The sequence below is a fragment of the Gasterosteus aculeatus genome, chromosome 7 (genome assembly GCF_964276395.1).
Source record: "Gasterosteus aculeatus chromosome 7, fGasAcu3.hap1.1, whole genome shotgun sequence".
NCBI lineage: Eukaryota > Metazoa > Chordata > Actinopteri > Perciformes > Gasterosteidae > Gasterosteus > Gasterosteus aculeatus.
In genome coordinates this window covers 22,320,771-22,337,482 of record NC_135694.1, presented here as the reverse complement: position 1 = coordinate 22,337,482, position 16,712 = coordinate 22,320,771, and the positions used below count along the sequence as shown (strand labels likewise).

Here is a 16,712-nt window from a genome sequence, read left to right as displayed (position 1 = left end):
CACAAAACGGACTAAAGGTAGGCGGCACCACCGGCATCATTGCCATTTCCTTTGGCCTCATCCTCAGTATTGTCAACACCAAGCACAGATCTTGCTGAATTTTGTGTGTGTGTGCGTGTGTGTGCGTGTGTGTGTGTGTGTGTGTGTGTGTTAGATTCGACCCTTTATGAAGGCCCATCTTAACAGAGAGAAGGACAGGGAACTCTATAAACTGGCTCAGTACCTCAAAGAAATCGCCAAGCTTGACGACCTCAGTGGACTCAACCACAAACACTGGGAGAGGTAATAATCATAAGAACAGTCATTTTGTTTATATAGCACTTCTTAAAAAAGAGTTTACAAAGTCCTTTTGAAAGACGAAGCGGATTAAAAGGACAAGCAACACGTATGCAAAGCATTAATGCTGCATAGTACTGACACGACGCATTCTTAGAACTTCCTTTTACAACTTTGGCTGAAATCAATGTAAATTCACCAACATATTTAAAACTCTGAAATATGTCCATGGGTGTTGTATGTACTGATTGTGTCCGTGTGTGTAGGTACCTATCTAAGAGACAGCATCACTGAGGAGGCCCTGCATCAAAGACTCGGGCTGGACACTACTACCCCATCATCCAGTTCTCAAATACACAAACTTGGCTGTTACGAGCCCTTTATTACAACCCGCAATACGAATCCTACCCTAAAACCTGCAGACGCCGACTGTCAAAAGCTCTGGACTGAGATGGGCTTTCCAATTCCTATCTTCGCATGTTCTCACACATTTCTTTGCCCTTATTACAACCGTAACCCCAGTGACCACCCGTCTGTGTCAGTCCTTAGGGATGCATCGATGTTGGATATCGGGCTACTGACCCAACAAGTTGGATCTGGCCAATCTATATAATACATACAAGTTCGGACCAATTTCTTGATACATTTAAAAGGTTTACACAGGAATTGTTACTTTTGAAGGTTTTTTTTACCATGTATTATTTTATTCCTGAATAAAAATCCATTATATGTATATATTTATGATATTTATTATTTTGGTTTTGAAGCAGAAGTTGGGAAAGCAATGTTTAAGTCCAGCCTAATGTTGCCTTAATCATAAAAAAAATGAGCCTGCTTTTCACCTTACTGTGGTAATCGCATTATAAATTGAACACCAGTTTTGGATCAATACTCTGTATCACCCGATATCCAAAGCCCAGGTGTTGGGGGGAAAAAATGGTTGGATCATTGCATCCCTAGTAATCATGAACCAGCCACATGCCGCGGTCCACAGTGACCTACGAACTCCTACAAACCTCCTTCAGTCAAGTGTGGAATAGACATCTCGTTAAATGGCACCTGAAAATATTTGAGATCTTTTAAACCTCCTTGGCCTCCCAGATGGTTTTCACCTTATAAGAAGTTGCTTGTCTGTCACTAAAAAGTTGGCATTCGTTGTCTTGACTACCAAGCCGCTCTGCTATACCACGCAAGTAAGAATGGATACAAATATTCTTTTATCATGAAGTTAAGATGTTTCCTATTCCATTTACTGAAGAGTGGAGATTAACCATCAAAAGACAATATTTCTATTCCAATAATATTTTGTTTGCACTGAGTTGGACTAATTTCACATAAAACAGTTCTATAGTTTTACTGAAGTTGTTCTTGCAAGATTATTTTCTGCAAAGCTTATTGAAAAAATGTGGAAAATTGAAAAGGTAAATAATGTTGAGAGAACTTTTCCTAAATGCCCAAGACGTCCATGTGCATCAAACCTACCCCGTTTAACATGTAATAATATGCAATAATCCTCAAAGCTACTGTGACATTAACAGCCAAATTGAGATTGAAACTGGTTGTTACGCAAATGCTTTCACGGCGCACAAACATAATTTGTTTTGTTTAGTTTTCGTTAGCTGCTTCATTACTGAAATGAATGCGTCTGCTCTTATTGTCACGATAAGATACGGATGAAGGAGGGGTTGTGTCGGGAGGCGGATCCGTATCCGAATTCATGAGCACCCAAAGTTCTTCATCAGGGATGTGATTTTTATTTTTATTTTTATTTTGTTGGATTAACAGCTCTTGGATATTCAACTCCATTTTGTTTCTTGAGATCTGCCTTTTGTCTTTTCCTCATCACATCCTTAACATCCTGGCTGTAAATATGACAATAAACCTTTTTTTGTACCTAACTTACCTGTGTTGGCCATTGTTTTTGGAGTAATGTAAAATATTTTACAAGGATTACCACTGTATATGAAATACATTTGAGGGGTTGGACAAAAATGCAGAACGTGCAGTATATCAATATTTTAGTTTATTTATTGGGACATTTTTAATAAACATTTTAGCAACAATTCTATTTAATAAGATAGAAAATAATCATTTTAACAAGATACTCTTTAGAGATCAATAAATACTGTACATTTCAGTAGTTTTTGTGGATTGCAAAATGTCTTGCACAAGGATTGCAAATGTCCTTTATGTCGGGACACATTCTTGGCTTTTTGGATTTGCTCTGCTGATGGAAAAGATAGAATGAAACAGTTTAGATCAGATCTTTGTTGCGTGTATTGGTATTATTTGGATAAATCCTATGATCTCATCAAATGATGTATCTGCAAACATCAACTTATAAGTTATATACTTACGTGCAAAAGCTCCATGGGCTAAACGGCCCCTGGGTGTGTTTGTCCTGAGCTCGCACACAGAATGTATACTTCTTGGTTTTAATGTTGAGCTCATACTTTGTTTCCGGAGTCTCTTCTAACTGCACAAGAGAAAAGATCCAAATGTGATGTAACTGGAAGTCAGCAAAGGTATCTTTACACTAACACTGTGTGCCGTGTATATTACCATTATGTGCTCCGTACTGTCACAGGACAATCCTTTTTTGACCACCTTGACCTGGAACTGCAGGGCAAAGTAGGTGCACGGCTTCTCCCAGGAGTCGGGGTGGCTCCAGCTGAACTCCTTCTTATTACCGCGCAGGTTGGGGAGTGCATCCGGCCTCACTGAAGGGGGGGGGGGGGGGGTGTAGGAAGGGAGGCGAGGCAGGTGACGGAGGGTCAGGACAGAAGCAATAGCAAGACGATAGCAAGTGAATGAGGAGGAATGGATGACAGTGAGTTTTTGTGAAACCCAAACTACCATATTCACTGAGAAAAGAGAATACAGTGACTTACCAATATCTCTCAGGTAGAACAACCTAGTGTAGACCTCGAGATAATAACCAATGTAAATGTAGACGATGAGGCGGATGCGGTGCTGCTCCTCTTTGTGTGGGCAGCTGGCGTCCTGGCAGTGGATCCCTGATCCATCAGCATCCAGCTCACAGGATATTTCCGAATAACTGGATTGACTGGATTGAGGAGAAACTGATTGATACAACACTCTAATCCAGGACACAGGATCCAATCCTGATTAATATAAATATTTGCATTTTGTTTTTACCGTTCTGCCCTTACGAGGAGCACAGAAGCGCTTTCTCTCAGCTTGGATCTCTTCCAGGTGCAGTGGAAGGAGCTGTAGTTATATGCTGAACAGTGAATGTGACCTGAAGGAGCAGAAGCACTGTTAGCACTCTAAAAGTCTTTCCCTGTGTGTTTAATGCTCGTGTGAACAATTCATCTCTACGTGTTTGTGTTTCAAAGCGATTTATTTTGAAGGTCCCAGCATTTAAGCGTCAGTAAATCATTGCATTTGGCACACAGCTCGAGAAAGGAGGATTTTTTTTTAACCTGAGAAAAAAACTGTTTTAATGCTACTCAAAGCTTTTTCCCATTTTGTAGTTTATGCTACAGGGATTGTTTTCTCCCCTCTGGTAACAATCACCCCCCCTCTCTCCCTCTCTCTCTGTTCTCTCCCCTTTCTATTCCGACGCCACCTCACCCCTCACAAAACCTCTCTCCTATTACACAAACCATCTATCCTCTCTCATTTAGTCTTTTCTCCCAATGTGTGCGTCTCAATGTTTTTCTCTCCATCTTATTCTACTCACCGATGTCTGATTGTTTTGTCAGTATGTCTTGTCCAATCTTGTGGCCTGATTCTAGTTGGACCAGGATCACAGTGTGATTCAGGTAATCTCCGTCTGGACCGAGGTGACAAGTGTAGTTTCCTCCATCCATCTCTTTCACTTCGACCTGGACCTGGTTCCCCTCCAGAGGTGGATTGATCCACTCGCCTGAGACAAGGACAACAGATCAATGGAACAATCATGGCTCAAATCTCAGAAAAACACAGAAAAATCTGACTGAAGTTTGGTTTTAATCAGAAAATATTTTTAAGATGTATTAGTAATGTATCCAATCTGCACAAGTACTATTAGGAGCACCAGTGAGAGCAAACGTAGTATTACTTATAACAGTCGTATTACCGTTTTTCTTCCAAAGCACACGCTGGTTTTCATAAGCTTCTCCACAGCTCAGAGGAACCGACGCTTTGGTGGCCACACCGTGACGCACCTTCAGGGCCAGAACTGGTTCAATCCGAGACAATAAAACACACATTAACACAGACTGGCTGGAATCGGCATCAAGGCAAAGACAATAATGAAGAGGAGCATTTAGTAGAGAAAAGAGGAGCTAAACCAACCATTATCCATCAGAGCTTCTATACTGTATTCTATACTGCTGGAGCCGACGGGCCACAGTCCAGCACAGAGGACCATCAGGAACAACGCATGCATCTGGGAGAAAGGACAACGGGGACAGGTACATAAACAGAGGAACAGTCATGTGCTCTTTCTAATGCGCCATGAGGCTGCGACTCTTGAGGATGCACATATATGATTATTCAAAAACAAAACAAAAATCCCCCATCCGGATACGAAATTTGTTGTTTCACCAACAGTTTCAAACTTTTTTGTTTTTCAAAAGAAAAGCATTGCAGTAGAAAGTACGATACTTTTCTTTATTTAACGGAGGGAGAAAAAAAATGGCTAAACCTGAAAAAAGCAGCGGTTTGATTTAAATATTTTTTTCAGGATGCTGAGGAAGTAAAAAAATAGAAAGTAATTTACTTTCTTGCAACTCTTTTTTGGGAACTGCTGAACAAAACTGTTAATAGATAACCTAAATGAGTAGATCTTACCTTGGAACAAGTGGACGTGATGATCCGATGAGGACAGCAGATGAGGTGAGATGCTCTTCTGTGTTCAGCGTGTCTGCATAAACTCCGCATGCTGTCGGCGTATTTATGTAAAGGAGGCAGAAGGTTGAAAAAACCCAGACAAGAGGAACTGTCCCCTGTGTGTGGGTTTGTTGACTTAAGGTCACGATGTTGTCCATCACTTGGAAACACCAGGAGCGTTTTGATTAACTAGGAAGCGAGGGACAAGATTGACATTATCCTCCTATGGATGAGCTTCCTCTTTTGTCTGACTCACATGAGGAAGAAGTGGAGTTTATTATACAATACAATCCATTGTTGAATTGTGCTTATGATCCTGCGGCCGCACTGACCAATGTGGAGGGTTAGTCAAGCCTGACAATGGAGACAGAAACCTCCGTAGAAAGGGAAGTGGAAAGGCTCAATTGTTTGCACATGACTAGTGTGGTGTGTTGTATCACTAAAGGTACCCTGGAAAATGCTCATGAAAGCAAGGGACGGAAAAAAAAGTCCTCAGGAACAAGAAAGCAAAAGGTGAAAACAAATTCTAGTGTAAAAGAGAACAGACCCGCTGTGATGAAAGGGTTCGTTATGTGTTCGTGAGAGTCCCATGTGGGTTAGTACATTTGGTTTGTGAAGAAAATGCTCTTGTAGAAAACAAATTGGTATGTATCTCATCTGGGAAGTTACCTGTGTAGCGTGTTATGATCTATGGAGGACTTTCCATCATTCATTGTGCTCCAGTTTTAACCACTAACATTTCACCGTGCCAGTGTGGCTGCATCTGTAATGAAACGATAAAACAACAAAAAACGAATACAACTCGTTGTGGAGGGTCCTTCTGATTCAACATTGCTCTGGTAATAGATGACTATGGCTCATATGTGGTGAGCGTTGTTTCTGAAAAAAGTGTGTTGCTCAGAAACAGTTAATTAACTTAATTGAGACCACAACACACACATGATTCCACGATTACAAAAATAAAAAAAGGAATGTATTAATAATAATAATCTTTGGGCACAAAGAAAATGAAACCTATGAAGAGAGTGACCTTTCACATTCAACAGCATGGAAGAGGGCCTTTAACTCACCCAATCAAAGGTCAAGTGCACAAACTAACACCACCAGGCCGATTACGTCACTCGGGGCAGAGACGCTTTTAGCACACAGGTCAACCACCCCCACATTCTCTCACCGGCTGATTGACATTCGCATTTTTCTTCTCAAGCTGGGAATGCCAGCTGGCATTAGTCTTCTCTCTAGACTAGAAGAGGTCTCTCTGCATCAGCAAGGCTTTTTTTTTAATGGAATTTTCCAATGTTCTGTCTGGCTGGAATGAGGAATTTGATGGAAGGGAATTCGTTTTGTGGTAAAGCAGAATGTGCAATGTTTGATGGCCGAAATGTGGATGCCACATGTGTTGAAAGATTAGGTTTTACGTCGAGACTGGAAGAACTAGCAAACAGTGAGCCGGGTCCAAGAGGTAGAAGATCCACCTGTGGAATCGTCAAAGCCAATAGAGACGGAGGTGCTGATGGGACTCACCCGTACCGTTAGACAGAGCCAGGTTTCCGGTTCCCAATGCTTATGCTAAGCTAAGCTAGCTGCTGGCTACAGATTGATATTTCCCAAGCAGACACGAGTGGTGCCGATCTCTCGAAAGCAAATATGTTTTTCCCTTTAAATGTAAAATTGCATTGTAACTGCCACTATGTTTTGTTCCACTTCTAAACCCAAACCATACTCAAAACGAATAATTAGACAGCAAGTGATGACTAGAAACAATTACCAATTTTAATTTAAAACTTTTTATTTTTTTTAATCAAAATATGCAACTCTGTTGCTGATGTTCCATTCTTTTCCCACACAAATAATTGTGGTTGTGTTTTGATCATTTACAAACATCCACGCACACACACACGCTTATTCACACACACACTCAAAAAGGCTGACTGACTACTGCATGTTTATTACACGATTGAAATAAAGCATCTAATCCAGCAGCAGCTTGGTGAGACGTCGCCCCAAACTACAACTTCTTAACGAGTGAGGACACATCTGTTTATTATAGCGACCATTCCTTACAGCACGGTATAATGACTCCATTCAAAAGACTGTCACGATTGTTTCAGCGTCTTCGTTCTTTTTCTTCAATTCTATTGTAATGAAAATGCAGTTCTATGTGTACGTATGTAATGTATGCACTTTTCTTGTTCTTCTGAGTTTGTACCCTATGGTTGAATGCACTTATTGTAAGTCGCTTTGGATAAAAGCGTCAGCTAAATGACATGTAATGTAAAACCCTGTGGCCTCATGAACAGAATTCTGCCGACCAAATTTTGCAAGGGATCCCGACTTGAACAGAAACTGAAACGCCTAGAAGCAGAAATATATGAACAACGGTGTTGCTAAGAAAGTCTTTTATGCACTAGTTCTCTTTTTGTTGTTTGGTTTCCATGGGAACAGTTAAAAAGACTTCAAAAAAGTTTCAACATGTAAAACCAAAAGAATGAGTCCCTTTCTCAATTCTCAAAGAAGAGTCTTCTTTGCTACGGCAGACAGCCGACCTCCACCCGAACAAAAGCCCTTCTCCTTAAAAACTACAAGAGAAGAGTGGAGCAGAAAAAAGGAAAGTCAAAATCAACTTTCATTCCTTTTCGTCTCCCTCGTCATCCATCCCCCCCCACACACCCCTCTCCTCCGGAGATCGGGGCCGAGTCAATTCTCCACCGGCGTCGGCTCTTCCGGCACCGCTGCGCCTCCTTCCACCGGCCCGGCGGCCTCCGCTGTGTGTCCGCTTGTGGGCGGCGGCTGGCTGAGGATGACCTGCACCACGTAGTCCCTGGAGATGTTGAGCTGGTCCAGGCGCAGCCTGTCAGTCAGCGGCCGGCCGGAGAAGAACCAGCGCTGGGTGGCGGCGGGCACGCCCTCCTGAGCGTGCAGGCGGCGCTTCATCATGCCCACCGTGTCGGCGGAGCGGACCGCCAGCCGGAGGTCGCGGCCCGTGGAGAGGCGCAGCCGGAGCTGGCACTCCCCCCCCGAGGCGGGGTCGCCGGCGGAGTCCGGGTCGGAGCCGTCGGGCTCGTCGGAGCGCTCTTCGATCATGTTGACGGGGGGAGAGAGGCAGTAGACCGGCAGCTGGTAGCGATTCCCCAGTTCGTCGTAGCATTCGGTCAGAGCTCCTGGTGGGGGGAGCGGAAAAGTGGGTCAAAGGTCAGAGGAATGTTTTATTTGCCTCCTAAGTTGATTTTAATTGCATGTCATGTCAGATACCTGCTGGGAATTCACAGCTTACTGTAATCATCACACCATTATCAGTGTGCATACACACGTACATTCTGTACACCGGGTGAATGTTTAACTTGGTATTTCCAACACTGAGCAATTAATAACTGAACATGTCACCCAAACTTTCCCTCAAATTATGTTCATTATGTTATCCGGGGTGTGGATAGGAAGTGCTTCCGCGCGCCTCGCTGTGCACGAGCTTGACTGCTTATTGGCACATTTGTGTTGCATCTAAATAGAAGTTTGCTTTTATATATTTTCATTGTTGCACTCTTGATCTGAAAGTCAGTCACATAACTTTTTTTCCGTTGAACAAAGCCAAAGGCTGGACTCATTTTGCTGTAATAAAATGAACTGGAGAAAAGAAGTCCCAGTAGAAAAAGAAAAGCCCGAGGAAAGAGGATTGAAAGCAAAAGAAAATGGATTTTGTGTGTCTTAAAAATCTACTCCGTCACTTTTGATCTACTGTGATTCAGACACAGAATAGAGCTGGATGAGAAGCGGTCAAAGAATTCCGCCAACAGAAAACGGAATATAGTGGTGTTTGCAGGGCCCCCCCCTGCCCCCCTCAAAGGATCCACCAGGGGATTTTCAGACAAATCAAAACAAGGATGATAATTCCCCCGTAAAAAGACTATAAACAATGGAACAGTTCGTGGCTCTGCTGTGTTGTTTCAGGACTTCAGGAAGCAGTGAGTTGTGTGGTCAGCGCGGCCGCGATGACTCAGCGGCGGCCTACAGGATGTTGCTTTCTGCTCGCCGCGGTCGGCAAAGCGAATGTGAGAGGCGAACGACTGCGTCACTCCCATTGTTTCCAGAACTGAAATGTGCGGCGGTGTGGATAGAAAGTGTGCAGCGCCTTACGACAACAGCACTCGCCACAAAACAAAAATACTCACGTTATTTTTACACCAAGCAACAAGCGGAAGTCATTCGTTTAACCACCAGCGTTTCATCTTTAGCTACGCCCCTCTGATGCTCACCATAACAACGTCATTAGAGTCCCTCTCATAACCTTAGAATACCAGATCCCAAAGTAAAGGGATTTTATTTAAAGTAAACTCCTGCGGTCATTTTAACAATCTACACAACTTCACCGGCAAAACAGTGTTTTTATCAAAGTAATGGAAGATTCTAGCCTCACCCGGGCTTGTCGAGGAACTCACACGCTTACAGTGTCGCCCTTGATCCTCAGTTTTACTTGACGGCCTTTTGCCCCCTTAAAACACCGAAGGTCAAATAGAATCCCCCCTCCCTTCGCAGGCCTGGATAACTGAATCTAAAGAATTAAAGAGGGGCTATTGGAGGAAGAAAATGGGTATATGTGTGTGTGTGTCAAAAATCAAATCCCATATAAAATCAATTACATGGAGCCTCAGTTTTGTGTGTTATTGTTATTGACACAGCGGCAGACGCTGCTTTGTTTCCTGCCAGTTCCTCAGCTTGTATCTTCTTCTGGTTAAGACTTCATTTAAGATATTTAATGGAGATGAACATCTCTTTACATTAAAAGGTATTTTGTTGCTGCACGGCTCTTTTTCATAGTCCCCCATGAAGGAATTTGACTGTTGGGGCTGAAACATAAGGCTTCACATGATGTGAATTAATGAAGGTTTTAATTTGTTGAAAGTGGGATAAAATACAGCAGCAGATGCAAATGGCTCACGTCTTCTGCCTCAGAGTCACTTTGGCAGATCAAGTTGGTCTCAATCCAATAAGATGCACTAAAGAAGGAGACTAATGCATCTTAACGAGTGAAAAGGGTCCATTGTGAATGCTTAAAAAAACGGCAACGATGGTCTGCACTCTAGTAGAGTAATGCAGGTCATTCAAACTTCTTAAAAAGAGTTCTCTCAGGACTTTCCGAATTCTCAAATGCTTTGCGGGGAGAGCAGCGTCCCTGAAGAGCAAACGTCTGAATACATAAAAGACTAGAGAATAAAACCGCACGGCCGAACCGATATGCATGTGTATAAACAGAACGAGAACACGTCAGAAAACATGTTTGTTGTGTTCATATGTCGCATTGAATGTCAATAGTGTAATAATCCCGACAGGCTCAATTAGTCCTGATGACTTTGACTTCCATCTTTACCACAATGACACCACATTTGTGCTTTCCAGGGGAATTTCTCAATTATCGAATGGACTGCAAGACAATTCTGTAACATGTCATAGTTCACGTTGTGCTCAGGATATGTAACAGCTTTGACAAAAACCAAACTTTCCTTCTGCCCTCACCAAGAAAAAAAAAAAGATGATTTGTCCAACACGTTTGTCCCTAAAATATACCTGCTACACTAATATCCTTCACATCTGTACTTTGTGTCTAACGCCAGTTACAATCTTGCATGACAACAGAGCACTGCTGTCCCCAAGTAGCCGGTAGAGCAACAAAAAAAAAAACAGGCGCGATAGAAAAGGCTTTGAGTGATTCTGACATCTGAGGGAGCTGGCGGCTCTTTGCTCTGCAGTGCTGCATTGGAGAAGTGGTGACATCAGGCCCGGGGAATCCACATCTGCAGCACATTGGGATCTGATCTGACCTGGCCGAACTATGAAAGAGGAGGGAAAGTCTGTCTGTTGGAAACTGTGACAGCCACATCGTCCCCGGACAAAGCTGACCTTGAGACTTAGCGCAACTGACGGGGCAAATCTGTCTGGCTGTTACAACAGCCGTTACAAAATAAACGGCCTTTGATTTTTCAAAAGGGGCATTATTTGCATATAATAACCTTAGATCTACGGCCGTTTTGGGAATTGACACAGCACCAGAAAAAACAATATTGTAGGACAATCTTCTTTCATCCCTATATATTGATTATATGTACTTCTACTATCTGGAGGGACAGATAAACACAGGATGCCATCACAGACTGAAGAGGAAAGGCAACGATTCCTTCTGTTGAGGTAATATGACTATTAAATAAATTATGACTCAAGAGAGTAACACACATCCACAAATAGAAAACCTGCACAAGCAACTAATGCTGCTCTCATACCAAAAGCGAAGCGTGAGTAGATTCCATGCAAAGTTAACGCACAGCGAATGGTTGCGAACGCCGCATATTTTTAACGGGGCGGCGTGAACGACGCGTTTGAAGCGAATGATGCAGTGCAAAAAAAATGTATAAAATCTTGTAAATGTGTCTTGCGAAAGCCAAGTGTTGCGATCCTCCGCCCGTCAGCGCCGGTGTTACGCCCCTACTGGTTTTTGAACCTACTGGTTTGCCTCCTCCCGGGCGTTGTTGTTTACTTAACAACAGCAGCAGCTGCTTTCTGCCTCGGGCGCCTGATTCGTCACAAATTCACAAACAAATTGCTGAAAATCTTGAAAATGCATCACATATCCACTGCGGCGAATGAGCACTACATCAACAAAATACATTCATTGAAAGAACCTGGATTCAACCCTGGCGAGCAAAACTATAAAAGATTCAAAAGCGAAGGTTCGTTATTGACGGTTGTACATCACAGCCACTCCGGAAGAAACACATTTAAGAAAATATAAATTGCAAAAATTAACTTTGCTTTTGGTGTGAACACAGCAGAAGTGTGTGGAACGGTTCTGTTATTTGAATCTGAGCCGGCTGTATTGATTTGTTCTATGTGATACTCTTTGAGAGGATACACTGTCTGTATACGCACCTGAGTGATTACGTCATTACATCCTACCATGGATACGCCTCTTTAAATGAGTTATGTATTGATTCCTCAAAGTACACTATACACCACCTGATAACTAAACTTCACAATGGCATCATGGAGGTGTACTTTAACTGCCAGCCAAATACTGTCAATGCTCGTCGTTCATACAGATTCAACACTCATTCTTTGTGTGCAGAGCAGCTCCCCCTAACGTAAAAGAATAGTCATGAGTGGCAAAGTTAACTTGCTGTTTTTCAGACCAGAACATCAGATGACACTTGGGAAATACTTCCCATTGCCCCTCAGTTCAAATCATACTTAAAGAGTTGCTGCAGACATCTGAATCTAAGAGTTGTTATTGATATTTGGCAGGTGGAAGGGAAGCAAGTCACCCTCAGTGTGTCCACCTTATATGCTTCATACTAATTCTATATACGGTACAAACTAATCGTTTCAAACTGTTTTTAAATCCATACAGCTACCGGTTTTAGAAGAATGAGCAACCGTGCAAATTCAAGGGTATTCAATGCCGACTGCCGGCTGCTAGTGTACGAGGAGCTTGACTTGATATGCAGCAGAGTTTAAGAATGCAGCGAGTGTCTATCGTGATCCGGCACATATAAAAAATAATTTAAAAAAAGATCTGCAACTTCCAGCAAAGCCTCAAACTGTTAAGAAATACTCTGAAGCTGATTTCCTGAGTCTGAGTCTCTGTGGAAGGGAGTTGTGGGAATAACCGTCCACTGCAAAGTCCTACATCCAGCACCTCTCGCAGTGTTTCATGGAGAGTAGAACCAACACTATGCTACGTCCAGCGCTGTGGAAATGTGCGTTACCGTGCGGCAGTGTGATGCTGGCCCCGTCGAGGATGGCCTGAGCCAGCAGGTGGTCGTTGGCCTCGAAGGCGCTGGCCGCGGCCCGCAGCGCGTCCCAGATCTCCTTCCGCCCCTCGAAGGCCGGCGCCGTGTCCCAGAACTCATCTCTTTTGCTGCGCAGCTGGCCTTCAGTCATCGGGTAGTCACTTTTCCATTTAGGCCGTTCTCTCTTCAGGGGCTGGTTACGCCCTAGAGTCACTGGGAAGGGGGAGGAGGAGAGGGGGGGGGGGGTACAAAGCAGGAGACAGGAGGGCGGGTGGGAGGAAGTATGAACGTGAGGTTGGAGTAAATAGAAAGATGTGAGGAAAGAGGAAAAGGGGGATGGAGAGGAGGGTGTAGGAAAAGCAGATGTAGGGAGAGTGGAAAATGACAGTCAGAGAGAGGGGGGGCACAGGATACACAAGAAGATGAAAATTATGTATTGGGATGAAGAGTAAAGTATAAGTGAAACAAAGCATCAGTTTCTTGTAAGACTGCTCGCAACTGATGACAGATCATGTGATCTGTTCACGGAGCTCCCGATCAGACGGAGCTCAACCGGAGCTGCACGTGTTGCGTTACTCTACTCAGCTACCCGGTTGAGGTTATAGCGTGTAACAGAGCCCCATCTGCAGCAGAATGGCTGACGAATAACACCATCTGGATCAACAACGAAGGGGACCACAGGTACGGCACAGTGTGCGTATGTGTGTGTCTGTGCGTGCAACACAGAGACAGAAGAGAGGATGACGGATGAAGGTGTTGAGTTACACCTGCTGCTGGTACACATGTTCTCTGATGGTCACATGGCACAGTCCGATTACACCGACCTTCAAATACAACGCTTACATACACTTATATTGACTTCTATTGATGTATGGGGGAGGAGGGGGGGGGCAGCATGTGTAAAAGAGGATTTTAAACCAAAACACCACAGCGCCATGAACCAGATTAAGATAGTTATGAAAGCTGCTTTGGTGAAAACAGATAAGTTGACATGTGCAACGGCCTCTGTCCCCATCGAGCAGGGTGTCGAGTGACATCTGCATCTGGTTTTAACGCCGCACAGCAGCTTCCTGTTACCCTGAGAGCTCGTCACGTGACAGCAGAGGAAGTCCAAGACACAGAGAGACGGATGCAGGGTCGAGGAGGAGGAACCGGACTGCATCTCCTTCATCTCCAGACCTCTGATTCAAGGAACTCACTGCCCAGAAGTTTAGAAATTAAGACGCATTGTTTTTACGGTTACGGTATGCCTATTAAAAAAAATAGTTACGTCTTATTAATATGTTTGGGATTTTATTACTACAGAATATTGCACGCACTGTTTGGCGCACATCTGAGGAACAACTCGGGGTTTTATGCTCTGCGGGCCTCGCTCACCAAATCACCAAAGTAAACAACGCGCTTCCTTTTATCACCGCGCTGAAGCGCTCTTTAAGTTTTGACATCCTCGTCCTCCTTTTCTCGCCGACACTTTAAAAATGGCACGAAGCATGCGAAAGAAATAAAACAAAAAAAATGGATATAACGGATAAAAACCAGGGAGATAACGGATTAAAACCAGAGAGCATCCGTCCCGCGCGAGCGCCCGGCGTCCGTGACCCATATTTGTTATGCAGAAAAGCTAGCAAGCTAACGGGGCTACATTTTAGCCGGCTAGCTCAGTCAAACGCCAAAGAACAAAAGGGAGGAAAGCGCCGCACAGTAAATACACCGCCACCCCCACCCTCCCTCCTCCACCCCTCCAGCCACACCACTTTAGAAAAGTAGCGGGGAGGCGTCGTTTCTCTCCGGAAGGCCCGCTGCGTGGAGCGCGATAGCGGGGAGGGGAGGGGAGCCTGTGCCCGTCCTCGGCTCGGGGACCGAGGGGAGCGAAGAAGACCCCCGACCAGCACAGCGTGCAAAAAAAAAAGCAAGCCAACAGGACCCCCGACAAAACAAATAAAATATGCGAAATAAAGAAGCGCGGCGCAACGCGCAGAGGCGTCCTCTCGGTTACCTCCGTTGCCGTCCGAGTTCTCGTTCAAGCTGCCCGAGGAGTCGTGGTGGCTCCCCACACAGCCACCCATGGGTGTTTCGGCAGAGCAGCCCGGGTTAGGTAGCTCACCCCCCGGCCCACAGCTAGAGCTACATCCACTAGCCCCTCTCCCCCCGCCCCCTCCTCCTCCCCTTCTTTACTTCCTCCCGTCCTTCCCTTTTTTTCTCCTCCTCTCAGCGCTGGCGGGGCTCAGCGGGCCCCCTCATCTTCATCTGTGGGGAAGGCGGAGAGATGAAGACCCGCAGAGAGGCTCGCATCGCTGCAAGGTGACCGAGGGACAGGAAGGAGAGAGGGGGAGAGAAGAGGGGGGAGAACAAAGGAGAAGTGAACTGTAACATAAGAAGGATGCAGCCTCCTTTGACTCAGTTGATGATGAGGTTCTTTGACACATCTGCGTGGCCCTTATGTTTATTTGGGATTGTTTGACTGTGTGTGTGTGTGTGTGTGTGTGTGTTTTCTGTCCTAAAGAAGTCACAGCAAATCACTTAACCTTGTTTGTGAGTGCCGAGGAGGACTCCTGCTGTGGGCCTACTGCTGGCCTCAGAGATTCAAATTCATGTTAAACAGAAGGCTGATATTCTATTCCACACACACACACACACAGTGTGTGATACAGAGAAATGTAGTTATTGTGCTACTCATTTTTCCATAGAAGTTTGTCTTGATGAAATTGTATTAGCTTCTTAGGTTGTAACTTTCCCAACGAGGGGGTCTCTTCTATGTTATTTTATTCTATTACATATGAACTATTAGGAATCAAGACACACAAGGTTTTCATTACACCGTGACATTTCATTTCAATTGTGTTCCATATTATCAATGTTGCCTTGTAATCTTCTCATCTCTGTTGAAGCATTTTCTACTCACTCTATTTCTGCGTCTGAATGCTGCAACGTTTCACTAGGTGGACACCGTCCTGCACACTATCTTTAGGACTGTCCTAAAGATACTTGAGTGTAATTTGACACACTACGGTGTTCATGTCAACACACGCACACACTCACTCACACACAAACGCAACGCGATAGCTAGGATACTTTTTCAACAAAGCTGTGTGGAATTACAATTATTCCACATTGCTTGTGACGGAAAGAAGACATTTACGCTGCAGGGAGCTGACGTGGAAGCCCTTTCCGCCTTGTCACACGGCGTAATACGGTGTAACAAGTTACTCAGAACACGCTTGTCATGTTGCTGCATACTCTGTGATCAAGGTCACAGCAGGAGACTCGGCACATTGGGTCTTTATTATCTCCTCTACTCCGTGTCCCATTGATGACGGGGTTTCTTTCAGGAGGTGCGTCAGTCTTTTGCCTGAAGGGAGCGATTGCACAGTTGGGAATGCTGCTTCTTTTGGGGGGATTTGGATAGAGATTACTGAGGCTTTATGGAATCTCAAACAAGCGTGTTATCGTCACGACATGAAAAGGTGCCACGGAATCCTTTACCCCGTTAGAAAGATGTGTTTGTATGGTTGCACTTAAAGTCGCTGTTTGTTCACTATAGCATTGTTAGAAGCACCAGCTGGCTGTGAAATGGCACCGCACTGCTCAAGGCAGGAATAGGCATGGAAAGTGTGACACGTTTATTTCTGAGATTTACAGTGGCCTCGAGTGACTTTGTTTCATCCCACCGTCAAATTAATTTACAAGTAACTGTTAAAAAAAAGGTGATTACGATATATAGCGAGCAGAAAAACTCTAACGTATAATGGCAGTCATAAAATACACTGTAACAAATTGCTATAAATTTACGGTGCATTTCTAACGGTATGATACAGTATGTCA

At 44.2% G+C, this 16,712-nt stretch overlaps 3 protein-coding genes across 4 annotated transcripts in view; 1 reads left to right on the top strand and 2 right to left on the bottom strand.

Annotated features, from left to right (window-relative positions):
- ublcp1 (ubiquitin-like domain containing CTD phosphatase 1) overlaps positions 1–2,174 on the top strand; it is a gene marked incomplete in the record, with an annotated part of 4,488 nt that extends 2,314 nt beyond the window's left edge. Inside the window, 2 exon segments of the mRNA XM_078105226.1 lie at positions 161–282; positions 543–2,174. Of these exon segments, the coding sequence (XP_077961352.1) occupies positions 161–282; positions 543–570 (150 nt within the window).
- A 104-nt stretch (positions 2,175–2,278) lies between these two features.
- il12bb (interleukin 12B, b) lies at positions 2,279–5,364 on the bottom strand. 2 transcript variants are annotated; one of them, XM_040180815.2, is made up of 9 exons: positions 5,077–5,283; positions 4,579–4,672; positions 4,361–4,462; positions 3,983–4,168; positions 3,436–3,538; positions 3,168–3,343; positions 2,839–2,996; positions 2,634–2,752; positions 2,279–2,503 (listed from the first exon to the last, which is right to left on the bottom strand). In XM_040180815.2, the coding sequence occupies exons 1-9, from the start codon at positions 5,164–5,166 to the stop codon at positions 2,464–2,466; spliced, it is 1,068 nt and encodes a 355-aa protein (XP_040036749.2). In that variant the 5' UTR covers positions 5,167–5,283; the 3' UTR covers positions 2,279–2,463. The 2 variants fall into 2 exon arrangements, with proteins under 2 accessions (XP_040036749.2, XP_040036750.2); XM_040180816.2 differs by having other exon boundaries at positions 2,288–2,500; positions 5,077–5,364.
- A 1,522-nt stretch (positions 5,365–6,886) lies between these two features.
- On the bottom strand, positions 6,887–15,214 carry ubtd2 (ubiquitin domain containing 2). Its single transcript, XM_040180829.2, has 3 exons — positions 14,887–15,214; positions 12,867–13,103; positions 6,887–8,276 (listed from the first exon to the last, which is right to left on the bottom strand). The coding sequence occupies exons 1-3, from the start codon at positions 14,954–14,956 to the stop codon at positions 7,813–7,815; spliced, it is 771 nt and encodes a 256-aa protein (XP_040036763.1). The 5' UTR covers positions 14,957–15,214; the 3' UTR covers positions 6,887–7,812.
- Positions 15,215–16,712: the final 1,498 nt, after the last annotated feature.

Coding starts and splice junctions, on each gene's coding strand:
- il12bb (XM_040180815.2), bottom strand. CDS start 5,166: ATGCGGAGTTTATGCAGACACGCTGAACACAGAAGAGCATCTCACCTC. Junction 2,997..3,167: donor GTTCTACCTGAGAGATATTG/GTAAGTCACTGT, acceptor CCCCCCCTTCAG/TGAGGCCGGATGCACTCCCC. Junction 2,753..2,838: donor ACAGTACGGAGCACATAATG/GTAATATACACG, acceptor TCTCTTGTGCAG/TTAGAAGAGACTCCGGAAAC.
- ubtd2 (XM_040180829.2), bottom strand. CDS start 14,956: ATGGGTGGCTGTGTGGGGAGCCACCACGACTCCTCGGGCAGCTTGAAC. Junction 13,104..14,886: donor GAACTCGGACGGCAACGGAG/GTAACCGAGAGG, acceptor CCCCCTTCCCAG/TGACTCTAGGGCGTAACCAG. Junction 8,277..12,866: donor CAGCATCACACTGCCGCACG/GTAACGCACATT, acceptor TCCCCCCACCAG/GAGCTCTGACCGAATGCTAC.